Here is a 17,965-nt window from a genome sequence, read left to right on the forward strand (position 1 = left end):
TTGTAATTCCTCATTCCTATATATCTCCATTGCTTGTGCATCCCGTAGTGTCAGACCACACACAGACCACAGAAAGACAGATGAAGCCTGCGAAACAAAGACCCACGAAGCATGACAGAGAAAAGTATAACACTTGAAGACGGAGACGAAAGCTTCATCACCTTTGAGAAACGTTGTGTGTATTTGTATGTGTATGTGTGTATGTTTTGGGGGGTGAGGCGGGGGGGACATGGGAAATTACGCACTACTTCATTGTATTGGTGTTTGGAGGAAAAGCCCTATTGAAGCTCTCCCTCCTTCCTTTTCACCTCTCTTCCTCCCTCACTAACTCTCTCCTCCCTTTTCCATCCCTCCATCACTTCCGGCCTCATCTTTTCCTTCCTAGCCATTTCCCCTTTGCTATTTTCTCCTTCTTATTACCTCTTCTTCCTTCCCTCTCTTCATCTCAGCCTGTCTCTGGTGTGTTTTCTCACAATTTCTCACCCCTTTACTTTTTTATCCTCTCCGCTTCTCCCAGGCTTTTGGGGAAAGCAGGGGCAGGAAGCAGCTTGGTTCTCAGACAATGGAACACATCAAAATCAAAAAGCAGCACCAACCTCACCAACTTCTCACACACACACAAGCAGAGCAGGACAAACAGGACATTCCAGCTGCCGGCTGCACCGGATTCCTCGCCTTGGCTAATCTGAAACGGAGAATGAGACTGGGAGTGGAGCAGAGCAGGGAAGCGGGGTGAGAACTGTGAGTGAGGGAGAGCAACACCTAACAGAGGCCATAAGAAGAAACCGATACAGAGTGGGGGAGAGAAATTAAGAACCTTAGGGGTAAAGGAGAGTGTTATTTAAAAGAGCATCAGTTTAAAAAAAGGTGAAAAAGCAACAGAGTAAGAAAATAGATCATGTGTCATGGCGTTATACACACACGTCTTCATGCAGCTCTAAAAAGGCATATTACGTTCATTGCTGCATGCATATCATGATATGAGTACCTGCCAATGGCCAGCCTCTGTTTTATTTAAAATGTTTCTGCAATGAAAGGTGAAAAGTTTGCTTTGTTTCCATGTCAGATCATTACAAAACTGCAAAGTATGCTTTCCTGTAACTAGGGTAAACAATTGTATATTCATTTCATGCACTTACAAAACAAAGTTATGTTACCAACATGGCCATAACACTATGGCATTCACTAACTACAGTGTGGGCAGTCCAATACCTGGCTTCTGATATCAAACCCATTTCCCGTATCAAACCCGTGCATACGAATAAAAGAGAGCAAAAACTGTAAATACCTTCTTCCATTAACTACACTCCACAATGCTATCATTTGCACTTCTGTAGAAAATAAGTACCGCATCCTGAGCTGGAAATAGCAAAAAGCTGGTTTCTTAACAGATTATTATCTCCAGAATGACTCCTCCATCTATAATTAAAACCCATCTCTAAGAAAACAACATATATGCACATTATCCGCGCCTCTAAGTGCTGAAAACCTAAGTGGGTTTTGAGCAACTATATATTCTCACACAAGCATGGAGACAGACAGACACACAGAGACAGATACATATCATGCATCCACCCGCACACGCAGGTGTCACTGCCTTGCTATGTTATCCTGGGGCCAACTTGACTGTGGGAAAACAGAGCAGGCCTGATTTCTTAAATGCTTGGTGAGTGATGGATCATCTTCTTTCTTATCTATTAGTTCGTATGTGTATCCGCTATTGTGTCTGCTCAGACAGCTGCAGATTTTTCTGTGGGATTTTCACACCACTTCCAAAAAATGGCCTGTCTTACAAGAGTTCACAGAGTTTAACGAGTGCGTGGTACGGTCATCTCTCACAGTTCAGACACAAATACATACACATACACTTCTCAGAGAAGAACTGAAGGATTTACCTCTTCAGGAAAATAATAAACATTTACATAACAGAGACATCAACTTATTTTGTTTCCTAACTATTGAGTGGTGTCCAAGTATCCTTATGCTGTCCAGGAAAATGCTATTATTAACTTAATAACTGTTAGCATTATTTTCAGTACTAGTTTTCTTGTAGTCTTGTTGCTAATTGTGTTAATGCTATTGTCGCAAACTCTCTGGGATCATCATAAGAAGATGATCCTCTTTAAGATCATCTCTTCATGCACCTCCAGTTCACTTTTAATGCTGCCACTAGCTTAAGAACACTTCTTTAAATCCACTGCTGGTGCGTCTGCTATTTCCTGTACGTGTTATAGTTATTATAACATAAAATTTCTTTTATTTTTTTTTTTTTATTTTTTTAGTAAGTTTCTGCAATGAGTTTGCTGATTTCAGTTTAGTTTTCCCTGTTTGAAAAAAGTTTAGTTTCAGCGTTAGTTTGAATTCATTTCTATCACATGGAGAGTGTTTGTCAGGAGCAAGATTTAAGAAGTTCAGAATAGATGTTACAATGCACACCCAGCACTTTCTGGAGGCAATTACCTCTCAGTAATGTAGACGGCTTCGTCTCACGTCTAACACATTTACCAAAGCCTGGATAAGCTGCCTTGAAAAATTGGACCAAACTGTTAAAGACTACAACTAAATACATTTCTTCTACATTTTAAATTTACTTTAGATATGCTTTTGTAAATTCCCAATATAATTTCTGTTAATATTTTTATTTCTATCAGATCGTATGGTTTTATATAGCTAGTTTTAGTTTTGTTTTTGTTACCTGCAATAACAATGCTTAGGATCTACTTTAGGATCTACTTCTTTCAATTACTTCTTTATAAATTCCGGTCCTTTCCGATGAAAACCACAGAAATACAGTACAGCGCATGAATAATGACTCATTGTGTCAGCTTCTCATTTCCCTAACTAGGTCATATTCACAACAACAACATCATCTCAGTGACAGCTATATAATATCTGTGGTCACGTCTCCATAAACCGGAGCTTAGAAGCAACACAACAATCACAATAGCCTTTCCTTATTTGGCTACCCTACAGCAGCTCAGACAGAGATCTGGTATATCATTCTTATAATTCTTATAATTATATATGTATATATATATATATATATATATGTACTCAAAACCTACTGTTTATATGTATGTGTCACAAAAAGCAGTCTGTGCTGTGTGTGAACAACACTTTTTCCCTGTGTGTTTACCTCTAGCACTTTCTCAAACTGTGTGTAACAGGAGATGCGAAGCCCTCGCCACACACAGTGGGAAATATTTGGGATGGTTTCCCTCGGAATGTCTTGGCGTGCCTATGGAATGCCCCCCTCCCAACAGTCTCCTCCTGCCCCTTCTCATTGTCGCTCCCTCTCATCTCTAGTCCCTCAAGGGGAGGGAGAGTGGGAAACAGCAGGACACACAAATACGACCCCTGTTTTGTCACCAGAGAGGAAGGCACATGCATAGAGATACAGACGAGGAGAGCCAAGCATGAGAAACCAGGGCAGGTTTGCAAAAAAAATATGAGAAGGAACTCAGGTTTCATAGTATGATACTGCTCATATCCATGGGCATCTAACAATTTCAGCTGCATGCAAGTTTGAAAAAGGGAATCTATTTCAATAAAAACTATCTTGTTTGCTACTGGATTTTAACACCTATCATGTTTACATCCTGGCAGAGATTAACCCAGTTTCACTTGTCCTCACATGTGCGTGCGCGTGCACACACACACACACAGCAAGTGAAGGTTAGCATTAAACGTGTCTCAACCTCTCACATTCCTCCTGCTTCTCAGCCTGCAGCTCTCTTTGTAGATCAAAGCAGAGACAACAAGTCTTTCTATTGCCGTGTAGTCCTCCCTCCTGTACCCCTCCTTTTCCTTCACTCTCTCTTCCTCTTGCTATTCCTCATTCAACACACACTTATCTCGCTCAAACAACTTTGCTTTTTCTCACATTTCCTCAAATACATTTCAGCTTCAGTGTGTAATTTTAGCCTCCCTCTCCCTCTCTCCACAACCATATTATTCGCTATTTCTCAACTGCTTTCACTGCAGTTCCCTTTTTTGTCTCTCATCTTTTTACCTCACCACCATCACCTCTGTTCTCACTTCTCTATCGCCTTCCCCCCCTCTCCTTTTCCTGTCCGTAACCCCCCTCTTATTTCTCCCACCCCTCCCTCTCACAGTGCAGCGGTTCCTGTTGCTCTTGTTTTCACTTCCCCAGTCGTCTGGTGCGTGGGAACCAGCGTTTCAGCTGCAACAGTGTCTACGCCTGAGTCTGAGTGTGAGCGCATCTGTGACCAAGTCTATGTGCTCTCACTTGCTGTTTGTGCTTGAAGGTGCTGAGGTGACTGTGTGCACGCAGCAGTCATAATATGCGTTTGTTGGTTTGGGGTTTCAAATCTGCATTACCCAATATATATGTGAGTGTGTGCGTAGCTGGTTTCACATCTACCTCTGAGCTAGCCTCTGCTATCTGAACATATCTGTAATAGGCCAGTGTGGGCCATCTCATGGAACCATGAGGCCTAGCGGAAGTGTGTGTGTGTGTGTGTACGTGTGTGTACGTGTATGTGTGTTTGAATAGAAAGTATAGATAGAGCAGGAATTAGTGGTGGGAGTTGGATAGAGCTAAATAGGGAAACTGCAATGGAGCAACCACTAGCTTTACCATCAAAGGAATATCCTTGCTGGAGATACTAATTAGGGACTATAAACAGTTCATTTCTGTGATATCTGTTAACATTTTATAACAGTAAATATTTTTTAAGAAACAGAACACTGAAACCGACCTGTATAACTTGCTTTACTGCAAATGTTATTTTAATTATTGCCATATTTTGATTTGATTTTCATAGATATTTAATATATTACTGTAATGTATATTTAAATCAGCATATTTATAACATAACCCTGCATCAGACAGGCAACTTGTCCAGGGTGTACCACATCTCTCATCCTTTACCACATCTCTCAGCTGGGACAGGCTCCAGCCCCCCCCCCCCCCCAATGATTCTGAACAGGATAAGTGGAATAAAATGGATGGTTGGGTTTTGACAACACTAACAATCTGTACTAAAGCTGAAAATAATTTTATCTTTTTTGGAGCTCTGACAGTGCAATTAAAATCATTTCAATGTTAATGGTTTAAATGTGCTTGCTTGCCTTTGGAGAAACATATTCACCTCATGTTAAGCACAGTAAGCTAAATAAATCAAACTTAAATTTCAGGTAGATTTGTTTAGAAATGTGATACAGAATGCAGATGAAGTAAAAGGAAGTTCCATATTAACAAAAAAAGGTCTCTATAAAGTGTTCATTTTATTTTACTTAATTATTTATTTTGAGGTTTCAGGGACTGATGCCATATCCCACAGAGCAGAGACGGATTCAAATCTCCCAACAGCAGATGGGTCTTTATATAAATACAAGGCAAATGAATTGCCTTGTTTACACAAAGAATATGTATTAATACTGCCTGAATAAGGAGCATAACTCTCAGTTTCTGAAGCCAGGTTTTTCACTCACACGGAAGATAAACCACTTCCATATGAATCCCTCAAACACCATACATGACATTTTAAATACATGAGGTAGTATTTTTTCAGTTGCGCAACTATGCAGCAAAGTAAAAACATGATGCCCTTCTCTATGTTGCATTCTCTCTTGGGGTCAAATTCCTATGCCTCTAAAATCTGTGAGGCCTATTGATACACAGAAACAAACATTAACCCTTCCCCTACAATTTACATATGCATGCCTACACGAGACTGTGCTTAACCTGTTGTGTGTGTGTGTGTGTGATTTACTTCTCTTTCCTCATGACATTTAGCAGTAGTGTATGTGATTGAGGGAGGAACACATAGACAAAAAGGGAGAGAAACTAAGCCATCCATTGCTAATTTGATAGCTTTACAATCAGATAACAAAAGAGGTTAACTTTGCCTGGGTGGGCTGTTGTGGAGCCCCAGGGTGAAACTCTCTGTTGCTCTCTGCCATACACACACACACCCCTACAATATTTTACAATTTAAACAAAGGTCAACAAAACTTTAATACAAACAACTGACTGAAATGTATCATTAATCTTCAATATCATTTAATCAAATAATGAAAAAGAATATAGTCGAGCCCCGGTATTTGCAGCGGAGTGTGACAATAACCGCAAATACTTGAGACCCCCTTTATAACTGCCTATTTTAATAGTTCAAACATCAAATACACCTGAAACTGTCATCCCAAAACACTTAAAAATCATTTCAAAGTCAAATTAGATTAAAAACGAGAGACAAAGACACACAAAGTACACAAATACGCAGTGAAACACTTGAACAGCAGATGTCTACACGGTGAACTGGCAGCGTAGACATCTGCAAATAATTTTGATCTATGGAAAAATCTGTGAATACTGAACCGTGAATGGGGGGGGGGGGTTCGACTGTATTATACTTGAGCAATATTACTTTTGATAATAATAATAATCTGAAAACATTTTATTAAGATAACATTGGTCAGTCTGTTTTTAAAACACATTCTAAAAGTGGCAGCAGGAGAGATGGAAGTGGTTGAAAGAGCTTTTCACTGAATGAACTAATGAAAAAAGCTCTGTGCCAGAGATGTAACTAGTTATGTGGGAAAATGTAATAATTTAAATATGCTATTCAGCATTTATATGGCATGTATTGGAGTGACTTCTTTGAAGTTGTGTAGGAAGTGTGTACTAAAGTAAAGGATGTAGATGGATGACTATTTAGCCAATGGTCAATTGCTGCTTTTTTTGGGTATGTGTGATCCTCATCATATCATCAGAACAGGAGGTAGCATCAAGGTGGTCAAAAAAAAAAAAAAAAAAGGAATGCAGCTGGTGGTGTCTTGACAAATTTGCCACCCCTCACCCCCTCCTAGAAGAACGCTAGAACACCCAAGTTTTAAACTCTACTGATTCCACTCCCAGTCACAAACACACACAGCCGGCATGGCACATAGCCCCTCTAAAACAGCCACCCACAGAGATATCTGTAGGTCAGGTACTATAAATCAGACTGTTATTGATGCAGTGTAACTGTTTTAACATATTTTCCATAAGCATGATAAAATATGGATCTGAATAATAAACATGAGCTGCTACTTTAGTATTACTTATGGATACACACAGGCTTGTTAGGAAGCAGATAATTATTCAGCTTTATTCCTTCTTCAGTTAAATTCCTTTATTTTCTATTTTCCATGTTTTTAAATCAAGTCTTCATCTTAAAGCTACTTCTCATCCACAGCATTATGGTAAATTTTCTTAGTGAACCACTGCATGTTTGACTCTCCTTTTCCATATCCATTAGTTTTTGCATCTTTTATACATCTTCCCCCATCACCCAACAGTGGCACTGGTCAAGGCTGTGGTGGCAGCAAGCTAAACAATGAAACGCAGACATCCCACTTCCTCACAACATCTTCCAGCCCCTGCTGAGGAATTCCCAGACCAGATGGGATATGCAATCCCATTCGGAGTCTTCTGGGTCTGCCCCAGGGTCTTCCCCCATTTGGACATGCTGAGAATACCTCCACAAAGAGGGAGTCTGGCTCAGGAGGGATAATAATTAGATACTCTGGATGCTCTAAAATGGCTACTTTGAACATAAAGGTAACGTGGATCGACTTCACCCTCCTCCTCCTTTTACTAAAGATGACCTTAGATTTACTGCTGAATACATTTGTTTAGCCTCCCTGCTACTACTACAACACCCACATACACCCTACACCAATCAGCTTGTTAATATCTTACATCATAAAATCTCTCATGAACAAAACCACAAAATACAGTGAGGTAAGGCATCTCCCTGTTGACTCCTCTGTGTGTGTGTGTGTGTGTGTGTGTGTGTGTGTGTGTGTGTGTGTGTGTGTGTGTGTGTGTGTGTGTGTGCGTGTGTGTGTGCGTTGGGGTGGGGTGGGGTGAGAGGTGAGAGGTGAGCCAAACCCTGTGATTTTATGCACGGCTTAACCACAAGTGCAAGTCTCTTTTCCATCTCCAACATAAGGAACATAAGAATGGTCAACATCTTCCCATGCTGTCAGCACTTTATTTCCTGGTAGTCTTGCCAGTAAAGAGTTCAGAAATGCTTCCACTTTCTTTCTGTGTTAAACATACCACCTTTACCACAAGCATTTTTCCTTTGAATTCGACTACTTTACTCAAGCAGAAGCTTTTAAAAAAAATTACGAAATTCTTCCGTTCATGATACTTCTCACTAAAATAATAACTATAGTTCTTGTGTTTCTCTTGATTAAAGTTGTGTATGAGCCAAATGTAAGTAGTAAGCAAGATAAATTAATATTTTGGACTAACTGTTGAATTACACAGATGTTATCTGTATCCAACTCTGCATCAAGTCATGTATTATTTTCTTCATTTGTCTGTTGTGAACTTTTCGTCCCTGCAGACAACTTCACTCTAACTATCCACAAAAGATCATGAAAATCATGTACAAGTGTATAGCACACCGCATAAACAAATATTTTCATACGCAGAAATACCTGACAGCGGCTGAATATATCACTGGGAGTGGGCTGGATGTTAAAGTGTTTGAGAACTCGAACCGCCTGGTCTCTGGCCTTTTCTGAGCAGGCTAGGGAGAGACAGCGACCCTCCGCCACCTGGGAACGCAACTGTACGGGAAGATACAGACAAACTATGTGTACCAGGAAACAAGTCAGACACACAAATGCATGAAAACAAGCGCACAGTGCATCGGCATTGCCTAGATTTTAGATTTGTTTTTGAGTTCATGTGTACTTACAGTTTGGAATGGTTGTCCACATGTAAGAATGACACGGCCTTCAGCCTGCGCTAACTGAGACACAACAAATTCACACAAGAACAAAAGAGTACAATAAATGTATGCGGTAATGACACTCATGCTTGAAATGTACTTTGGTACACAAAATTCTGAAAACATTATGGTATGTTTTTATATGGTAATATAGGTTCTGAAGATGCTACGGTACAGTCATTTTTGGCCTAGTAGAAGCAAGTCTAGGTGTAGGAACAGGTCTGCTCTAATTTGTGCAGATATTTATGATTTGAACTGACCAGGAAAATGTTATGAATAGCTAAAAGCAATCAGTTCTTTCTAATACCATTTGCATAAAAACTACAGGAGGAAAGACTTGTGGATACCTAATCATGCCATTTCTGGGCTTCAGCAGTGAAGTAGCTGTGGCGTGAGTCAAGCTCATATTTTTAGGATCATTAAGGCTGACATCAATACCATTAATAACATCACAATATAGCAGCGTAAGTATGTGCAACATCCTTTGGAATGAGGTCATTCATTCAATTTATTTTTGATATGAATAAATGGGGTATGGAAAAAGTGAAAATTAAATGGTAACGGCACTGATTACCAAATATCTGATATTGTGACATCCCAAGGGCTTTTTCTGTGGAAAATGTGAATATTTAGAAAAACTAGCAGGACTAACCTTAGCTGCAACCCTGTGATCATCAGTGTTCTCCAACATGACCACGTCAACTCCTAAACAACGCAGGTATCTTCCGAGTCCCTGCAGCATGTTGTCACACACCACCCGCAACTGCTGAGGGGGTAGCGGTGGGGAATCTTCTGAAGGCTTCTCACCATACAAGACGCCTTTCTCTGGATCTGAACGAGAGGGGCTGACCCTTTGAGCCCCCTGACATTCCTAAATGGACAGAGACAATAATGTGATACTTAACCGATCCCCATAGGGGGATTTTCTTTTCACTTGCACCACAGTTCAGGGAGGCTATAGCACTGGGTGAGCTTTAAATCTGCACCCCTGGAGCTGCTAGGAACTGCTGAAGTGTCTTTGTCAATGACTTATTGTCCCTCCTTACAGGCTGAAGGCTCAAAAGTTGGGTTTTCAGTAAGAGGTTTTAGCATTTACATGTAACATGAAAATTTATCACAGAAGAATGAATAGGTAAATTAGCAGATTCTGCTTTACATGTAAATAGGTTGGTCACTGTCTATGAAGCGGAACCAACACCTACAGTAATCCTGCTGGTGACTGCAATCATGTTTCTGCATGAAATTCTGCATTATTAAAAAGGCAAAAAAAACTAACTGAATACATACTCTTTGCTTCAAGTATTAAAATGCCACTCTGATGCAAAGACCCTCTATAAGGAAACTGTTTACTAGGTCCCTTGTTTAGTTTTGGTCTCAACAACACTGAAAATTGTTAATTGCATTCACAGTAGAATTCCAACATGTCCAGGTTGAGTATAAGGTTATGAAACCTACCAAAAACAAATAAAAGTAAAATATGAATAAAGCAGGTCAAGTATATTAATGAACTTTTGTGAAATAGTGGGAAAAATATTTAAAACTGAACTCTTGAAATAAATATAAAGATAAAACAGCTTTTAAATTTCTCTACCTCTTAGACCAGCAAGCACAGTTACTACACGTTTCATCAAGTCAACTCATGAGGGAAAAAAAATCTATATAAGGTTGTGGCTCAGGTGGTAAAGTATATGTTTTCTTAACGTAAGATAAGAAGTTTGACTCGAAAATTGCTTATCTTATCACTCATGGCAGTGACTTTTATTTCTCTACTTTTTGTTCTCCCCCGTCTGAAATGAGTTCAGCGTCTTTGGTTTTTACACACAGGTGTAAAGGTTTGACTATTACACACACACACACACACACACATTGGTCTGAATGCTGCAGAGTTACTGCAACAGCCAGTTCTGCTCCTGTTAATAATGTCTAATAACGATGTCAATAAATCAAACAGCTGAATATTCATAGTTTATTAGCTATACCAACTCACACACGCAGACACAGACACACCTTTCTACCTACCTATCTAGATATAGATATAAAGATGTATAAAAAAAAAGAAGAAAAGGCAACTGATCCCTGACCTCTTTCTCAAGGGTCTGTTTTGTTTGCTTGTCCTTTTTCTCCTTCAGCTTCTTGTCTCTGCTCTTCTCTGATTGGCTTGAAGATATGCTGCGCAGGTCATCAGGCAGCCCAAAAGATGCTGGGTTGCGGGAGAGGACAGAGTACACTTCCAGCAAACAGTAGGCATCTGCCACTAGAAGATGTTAAGAAGCAAAAGAAAGAGAGGGGAAAAAGGGGGGATTTATTGGTTTGCAGTTCATCAGGGGATAACAAAATAATCTCTGATATTCTATAGAGAAGAGAGCAGCGACCATCTGTCTCTCTGTCATTGTCTGTCTGTGCGTGCACAATACCTTACCTGCATATCTAATTTGGCTGATGCGTAGAGGCCGCTTCTCCCAGTTGGACATCTGCTCTGTCTTGTCCAGGGGCCTTCCCAGGACCTGTTGTACCAACAGACTGAGGCCCTTTTCTGCACAGTCCTCTCCCACCAGTACCTCTTTAGGGCCATTTTGAGTCCGGCTGAGTGCACTATGTTGAATCTACATTACAAATTACAGACATAAAATAGCATCTGTATTTATTTTAAACAGTGCAGGACTTCATTTAGAAACTGCGTTATATTAAGTTATGGAAATGAAAAGAAAGATTACTTTTTTATGTATACTTAGAAGATCAAGCATCCCCTCCATTTTCAGTAGGTCCTCTTGTAACTGGGGCCAGGTGGCCAACAGACACTTAAGATCACCGGCCATACCATATCCTGAATTGCAATAAAAGGAGAAATGTAGGAGACCAAAGTACGTAAAAAAAAAAAAAAAGGCGAATGACTTGGATATAACACTGAATACATACTAACCTAGTTTAAGGACACTTTGTTGGGAGAACAAGCTCCTGATGAAACAAATTGTTTCTGGGTGCTCACAGAATCTCCTAGCACAGAGGTCTATTAGGAAAACCTGATCAGAAACTGCAAGTTGTATCAGGGCCACTTGCTGAGTTGAGATACAGCCAAATGTTGGCTGCCACTCCATGTCAACTCCGACTACAACGCCTTTCTAAGAAAGGACAGATAGCAGAACACAGGAGAGAAAGTTGAATAATACATGATTGCAAATACAGACTTTTCCCATCATTAGGTGCTGTTTAATCCTCTCTACCTTGAGCAGAATGCTTTGACATCTCTCGAGAGCTTCTGGTGTGTCCACAAAGTGCACCTTGTCTTTGGTAAGTGGCACTTGGTAGAACTTCTCACAGTGAGACTGAGCTAGCTCCCACTCCTCAGTTTCTGCAGTATCACTCAGAGATATCTGTCTGAGCAGAGGTGAGAAATGTGTATTTTTTATGAATGTGCAAATAAAAGACTGTGTGCTCTATAATGGCAAACTGATAACCAAATAGGAGGAAAAAAAAGTGACTAAAACAATGCATTAGGTGTTATGAATGAGTCGAGTGTATCAGCGAAATATGTAAATAGTGAAAAAGAACCAAGTGAGCACAAAAGCTTTGTTTATAAGACTGCATTGAGAAGCTGTTGCAAAAGCAGGATGAAATCAGTAAGTAATATGTGAGAAACAGGATGTGGAGAAGAAAAATTAGACTCCACAGTTCCCTTTATATAAAAAATACAGTTTGTACATACCACAATTTGCGTAACAGAAGATGTTTATACTTGTTCTGGCCAACTTACTGTAGAGCACGTGGTAGACTCTGCTGGGTTTCCCATACTCCACGGGGAAGTCGATTTCTGGGGATGCTGTATCTCAGTGACCACTGGGAGGCTTTCCGAAGACAAGAGTACTTCACCAACATCTCCACCAAGTGGATCTGCAGCTCAAGGTCATCTGCCACTACATACTATACATACACAACAATAAACTTACTGCATACAAGACATAGCGCCATACAAATTTAGGCTTCATCAAGTCACATATAAACACATACAAACCCACTTGTACATGGTCAATCCAGTTCTCTTCTGTCATGCCTTTCTATGAAGAAAAAAAGATACAAAATGCTATTTTTAATTATTCTTCATTACAATTTTTAATCTACAATGTGAGGAGAATTTGGCAGCTAAACAATAGGGTACTGCTAAACTGAAAATTCGATAATAATAATATCCGATCATATTGTCTACTAGTCCTCAGTCTACAATTTCATCCTCTGCAAGCAGTGTCAGTTAAAGTGACGGTAAGACTTAATTATCTTCTCTAACTTATCGAGACAAATCATTTCTTCTCTTAAGCACACAGACGTGGGTTTCAAAAGCTTTTAGTAAACTTTATATTTCCCCTTTTGTGCATTTATGTCACACAATTAGATTTGACACTCTCTTACCACATTCTGCTTTTTTGTTTAAATTGCACTTTGAACTGCTACTTCACAAAAAATAATGCATACAGTCAAGTGGAAAAATAAGTTCTATTGACTAAACTAAGTATACCTATTGATTCTATAGCTTGCAGAACAAACTTTAGCAGCATTAACTTGAAGTAGTTATTTTCTGTATGACTTTATCACTCTCTCACATCATTGTGGAGGAATGTGGCCCACTCTTCCTTACAACATTGCTTTAGTTCATTGAGTTTTGCAGGCAGTTGTTTATGCACAGTTCTCTTAATGTCCCGCCGCAGCATTTCAAGCAGACTGAGGTTTGGACTTTGACTGGGCCATTGCAACACATTGAATCTTTTCTTTTTCAGCCATGTTGTTGTATATTTGCTGCTGTGATTGGGATCATTGACCTGTTGCATGAAGTAATTTCAGCCCAGCTTTAGCTGTCAGACAGATGGCCTCACATCTGACTCTAGAACACTTTGTTATACCGAGGAGTTCATGGCTGACTCAGTAACTGCAAGGCACCGAAGTCCTGTGGCTGCAAAACAAATCTCTCCACTACTGTGCTTGACAGTTGGTATGAGGCATTTGTGCGTTGCTTAGTTTTCACCAAACATGGAGCCATGCATTATGATCAAGCATCTCCACTTTGGTTCCATTTGTCCAAGTACATTGTCCCAGAAGACTTGCTGTCACGTTCTTTTTAGAGGGAGGAAGCTTTTCTCTTGGCAACCCTTCCAAACAAGCCACAGTTGTTCAGTTTTCTAACTGTACCCTACTTCAGTTCTTCACATGCTAACTGAAGCTATAGTCCTGGGATTTCTCTGAGCATTGCACAGTCTGACCTTGGAGTGAAATTTGCTGGGACATGGACTGCTGGGAAGATTATGGCACTGTGTTAACGCATAGCTGAACGCTCCAGACCAGCAAACTGTCAAATCAATCAACTGTATTTGATTAGCAGAACCTGGCTGCTACATCACCTTTTAAGTTCCTATAAAAGTAGTAAGAGTGGACTGCATAGAATTTCGTGAAAACATTTACTCTCACATAGCTGTATATCACTACGTAAAAACTAAAGCACAGCTCACTGAACTGTAAGTTAGCAGGGAAACTCACGAGCTTGTTAAACACACTGATCACATTTATGCCCCTCCTAATGAGTTTAGAGTTTATTTAATGTTTTGTAAAGCGTCCTCGAGTTTCTTGAAAGGTGCTGTACAAATCTAAGTTTTTTGTTTGTTTGTTTTTTACTGGCAAAAAACAAACAGATGTCAGAAATAAATTTTTGTTGGAAAACAAACAAAAATTATATCTGTCTTCCATTTTCATTGGTTTACTTTACTCTGAACAGTTTAGCTAAAGAACTAAAGGTGAATGCTGATGACAGCACGTAATAAAAAATAATGACGTTGAAATAAAACTGAACGTCTGCTCCATCACTTACCGCCACAAACCTCTTGTACATGAGGAAACGCAGAGAGTCTAGTCTCCTCTTGTGCAGTGCATTGGGACACAGTCCTGCACCAAAAAGACAAGGTCACTACAATTTCTGCCCGAGACATCCACCTGCAATATGCATGAACGAAACATGCACCCAATCATCCACCTTTATCAATCTTGAATTTCTCCATGAGTCGCAGGACGTGTTTGGTGAGCATTTTCGGTTGAATCTGTTCCATCCGTTGTTTGGTCAGATTAAGGCGAGGGAACTGACTGTGGAAACATGCGCACCCACACAGTTACACAACTTTTTTCTTTTTCTTTTAAGGCTCTGCATGTCGACACCTGTATCAAGTTCACATACATGTACCATACCTGTTTAGCTCTTCCACACAGAAGCTGGGGTGACACCAAGAGTCTAGAAGTTTAACCAATCGTTCCTCTAGATGACTGTAGCCTGAGACAAAGGACACGGCCACCGACATCTTATCCTGCACGATTAGTGGTACACACATCTGCAGAATAACATTGGAGATGAAAATTTAGGAAGTTGGATAGAGATTTAATAGTGAGTTTATATAGAAGACATTTGATGGTTAATTAATAAATAAATACAAGGACTACAAAGACTGGATATCTCACCTCCTCCATATTTAACTCTTCCTGTAAGTTCAGCTTAATACCGAGCGTTGCTGCCTGTGGGGGGAGGGGGGTTATAAATTTCACTTTCTATGATTTTATTTTGTCTTAAACATTTCTGCAATAACAACAATAATATCATGAAATCATGCACCCACCTCTTTGTAGCAGCTGAGAGCATGCAACCCAGTAATGTGCAATCGGAGTATGGCTGGATCCAGTGAATTGAGTTGGTAGATGTTTATGAGACTGTCTACAAAGTTTGGCTGGGTATCTGTTAGCAAGTTGAGAGCACGCCGTTGGAGTGCCACTGCTTGCTGTTCCGACACTGAACTCAGATTGACCTGTATGAAGAACACAAACCCCCAATCCAAAACAGAAATCAAAAACACCCTTTTAAAACACTAAAGAATACTACACTACTACAGAGGTGTTAATGAGAAGGTTCGTTAGTCTGCACTAATAAAATAAATTGCTCAGGTATTCATTTTCAAATATCTCAATGATGGCACAACTATAAAGTCAGCAAGCCTTTGTGTACAGTTCAAAATCACAAAAGGATGAAAAAGTCGGACTGCTAACCACAACAGCAGGTTTGTAACTGCTTGCCTATCTACCTGAGGATGTTCCTTAATCCATGTCTGGAATTCCATGAGTATATGATGGCCAAGGGTGTGGCTCCGACCTTTCTGTTTGCCCGGACAACTCTCCAGGATTGTTAGTAAGGCCTCCAGAGGCTCAGACAGCTTTGAAAATCCCTGGAGGGCTGCCAAATGTAGCTGTGGGTGGACAGAGGAGAAGGGAGTGGTAAAACTATAATAGAGGAGAAGGTTGAATGAATGTATAAAACATTAAAGTGTGATGGTAGATTATTTCGAATCTAAACCTCGTGGACAACTCTGTTTTATTATTATGACTTTAAAGTGGATTTTTCAAAAATGTTTTTGTGAGGCCAAAGTGTTACACTCAAGTTAGAGTTAGAAAATGCCTTAACTCCTTCAGCATATATGAGTCTTTTGAGACATTTTGTGTAAAAAGTAATAAAAAAAAACAATCTCTAACTTCCTACACGAGAAAATAATATATGAGTGACAAATCCAGACTCTGTTTTAATTTGCAAACCAGATGTTAAGCACTCAATATCCTACTCACACAGATCTCAAGTTCATTCAGAGCAACACAAATTCCTTCCTACTGACAGGCAGTCTGGTTTCCTCATTAACACACACACACACACACACACACACACACACACACACACACACACACACACACACACACACACACACACACACACAACACACACACAGGTGAGCTTCATTTAAGGATTCAGGGTTTTCTCTCACTTGTTCCTTCCTGTGCAAGTGCTTCATACAGACACACAAAAGCTCCATCCTGCTACCTTTGTAAACACACACACTCAGTATTGCATATATGGACCTGACACACGCTGTGAAAGTGACTCTTACCATCTGCAGATCTTTCCGGTTCCACAGATCGAAGAGTTGGTCTCTCAGCATGGCAGGGTCAAGACCTGGGGGCATATTGCACACACAGGCACAGAGACAATGACACACACACGCAGTGGGATTTCACTTTGACCTTTGACATGTTAAGGAATCAGAGGTGGAGTTATACTTATTTTAAACTAAAACTATTTCAATGGCTGTCTTTTTGGGGTATTATAAGAGCTTTTTTTGTGAAAACTGACCTGTTCAAAGATGCAAATCCTCTGAAAAAAACCCAAAAGCCACAAGTTGGCGCTATACGTTTTGCACAGATTTAAAGCAATTTATACTGTTGACCCCCTCCCCAATTCTTGTAAACAAAAGGTTAAATTTGTTTGCCCAATCTTTTGAATTCTTATTTTCTGTCTCACATAATTCTTAACTTGGCAGTAACATGATCCACTAGAAAATACTGTTACAAGAGGCATAGCAGAGCAGCCATAACGTCAAACATTATTTCTTTAACAGGCACAGCAGAGCAGCCATAACATCGGATTAACAGCTGAGGCTGGTTGGACAGTAGAGGAACCGAGCATTAGCTCTGCATTCCAGCTGAATGTGCAGCCAAAATACTCCAGAGAAGACTCTCGAAGCACATTTTAGGAATGCCATGGTGGGTACGAGAGCTTGGAAACAAGAGAAGCTGTGAGCATGCGTGTGTGTTTTACAATTTGTGTCTGCCTGTGCGTGTGTTCCACGGAGCATTCCCAAAAACTCCAGCTTCTTTCTCTGTCACTCATGCTGTGTGGCCTCCACTGTATCTGCTCCCACCGCCGCAACCCTTCTTCCTTCCCAGGGCTACTTTTCCTGTTCTCCTCTCCCTCCCTGCACCAGCCTCTCTTGATTTTGTCTCGGATTTCCCCAGGAAAAGGCTATGCGCTGGTCATGGTGTAAAAAATACAGCCTTCCTGATGCATAGCCTGGGAAAGCAGACCAAAAGACCTCTCCCTCCTCTCTCTGAGCTGGCCTCTTTCTTTGCTGCACCTCTCCTGGTGTGACACTTTTTGCCTATTATGTTCCCCGTTAAAGATGAATTTTACATTTATCTTCCTGCAGCGGCCCTTTTAGTAGAGCTTGTTTTTGTTTTCTCCCCTCAATCAATCAACATTTCCTTTCAATTCTCCAGCTTCTCTTAATAAACTCACGCTAAATTAGTGAATTTGCAATTCACTAAATTGCAGCAATACTTGTATAATAATATTGCCTAATTTTATCTCACTT

General features: G+C 40.1%; 1 protein-coding gene across 1 annotated transcript in view; it reads right to left on the reverse strand.

Annotated features, from left to right (window-relative positions):
* exd3 (exonuclease 3'-5' domain containing 3) overlaps positions 1-17,965 on the reverse strand; it is a 44,127-nt gene that overhangs the window by 20,770 nt on the left and 5,392 nt on the right. The window contains exons 3-19 of the mRNA XM_084934968.1: positions 16,706-16,770; positions 15,854-16,015; positions 15,395-15,580; positions 15,240-15,293; positions 14,973-15,112; positions 14,764-14,870; positions 14,602-14,675; positions 12,767-12,805; positions 12,505-12,671; positions 11,975-12,128; positions 11,674-11,872; positions 11,468-11,577; positions 11,173-11,356; positions 10,835-11,007; positions 9,406-9,624; positions 8,721-8,774; positions 8,458-8,589 (exon numbers count right to left, since the gene is read on the reverse strand). Coding sequence (XP_084791094.1) covers positions 8,458-8,589; positions 8,721-8,774; positions 9,406-9,624; positions 10,835-11,007; positions 11,173-11,356; positions 11,468-11,577; positions 11,674-11,872; positions 11,975-12,128; positions 12,505-12,671; positions 12,767-12,805; positions 14,602-14,675; positions 14,764-14,870; positions 14,973-15,112; positions 15,240-15,293; positions 15,395-15,580; positions 15,854-16,015; positions 16,706-16,770 — 2,219 coding nt within the window. The remainder of the gene's footprint in view (positions 1-8,457; positions 8,590-8,720; positions 8,775-9,405; positions 9,625-10,834; positions 11,008-11,172; positions 11,357-11,467; positions 11,578-11,673; positions 11,873-11,974; positions 12,129-12,504; positions 12,672-12,766; positions 12,806-14,601; positions 14,676-14,763; positions 14,871-14,972; positions 15,113-15,239; positions 15,294-15,394; positions 15,581-15,853; positions 16,016-16,705; positions 16,771-17,965) is intronic.

The sequence above is a fragment of the Perissodus microlepis genome, chromosome 7, assembly GCF_051167445.1.
Source record: "Perissodus microlepis isolate ML-2025 ecotype Zambia chromosome 7, ASM5116744v1, whole genome shotgun sequence".
Classification (NCBI taxonomy): Eukaryota; Metazoa; Chordata; class Actinopteri; order Cichliformes; family Cichlidae; genus Perissodus; species Perissodus microlepis.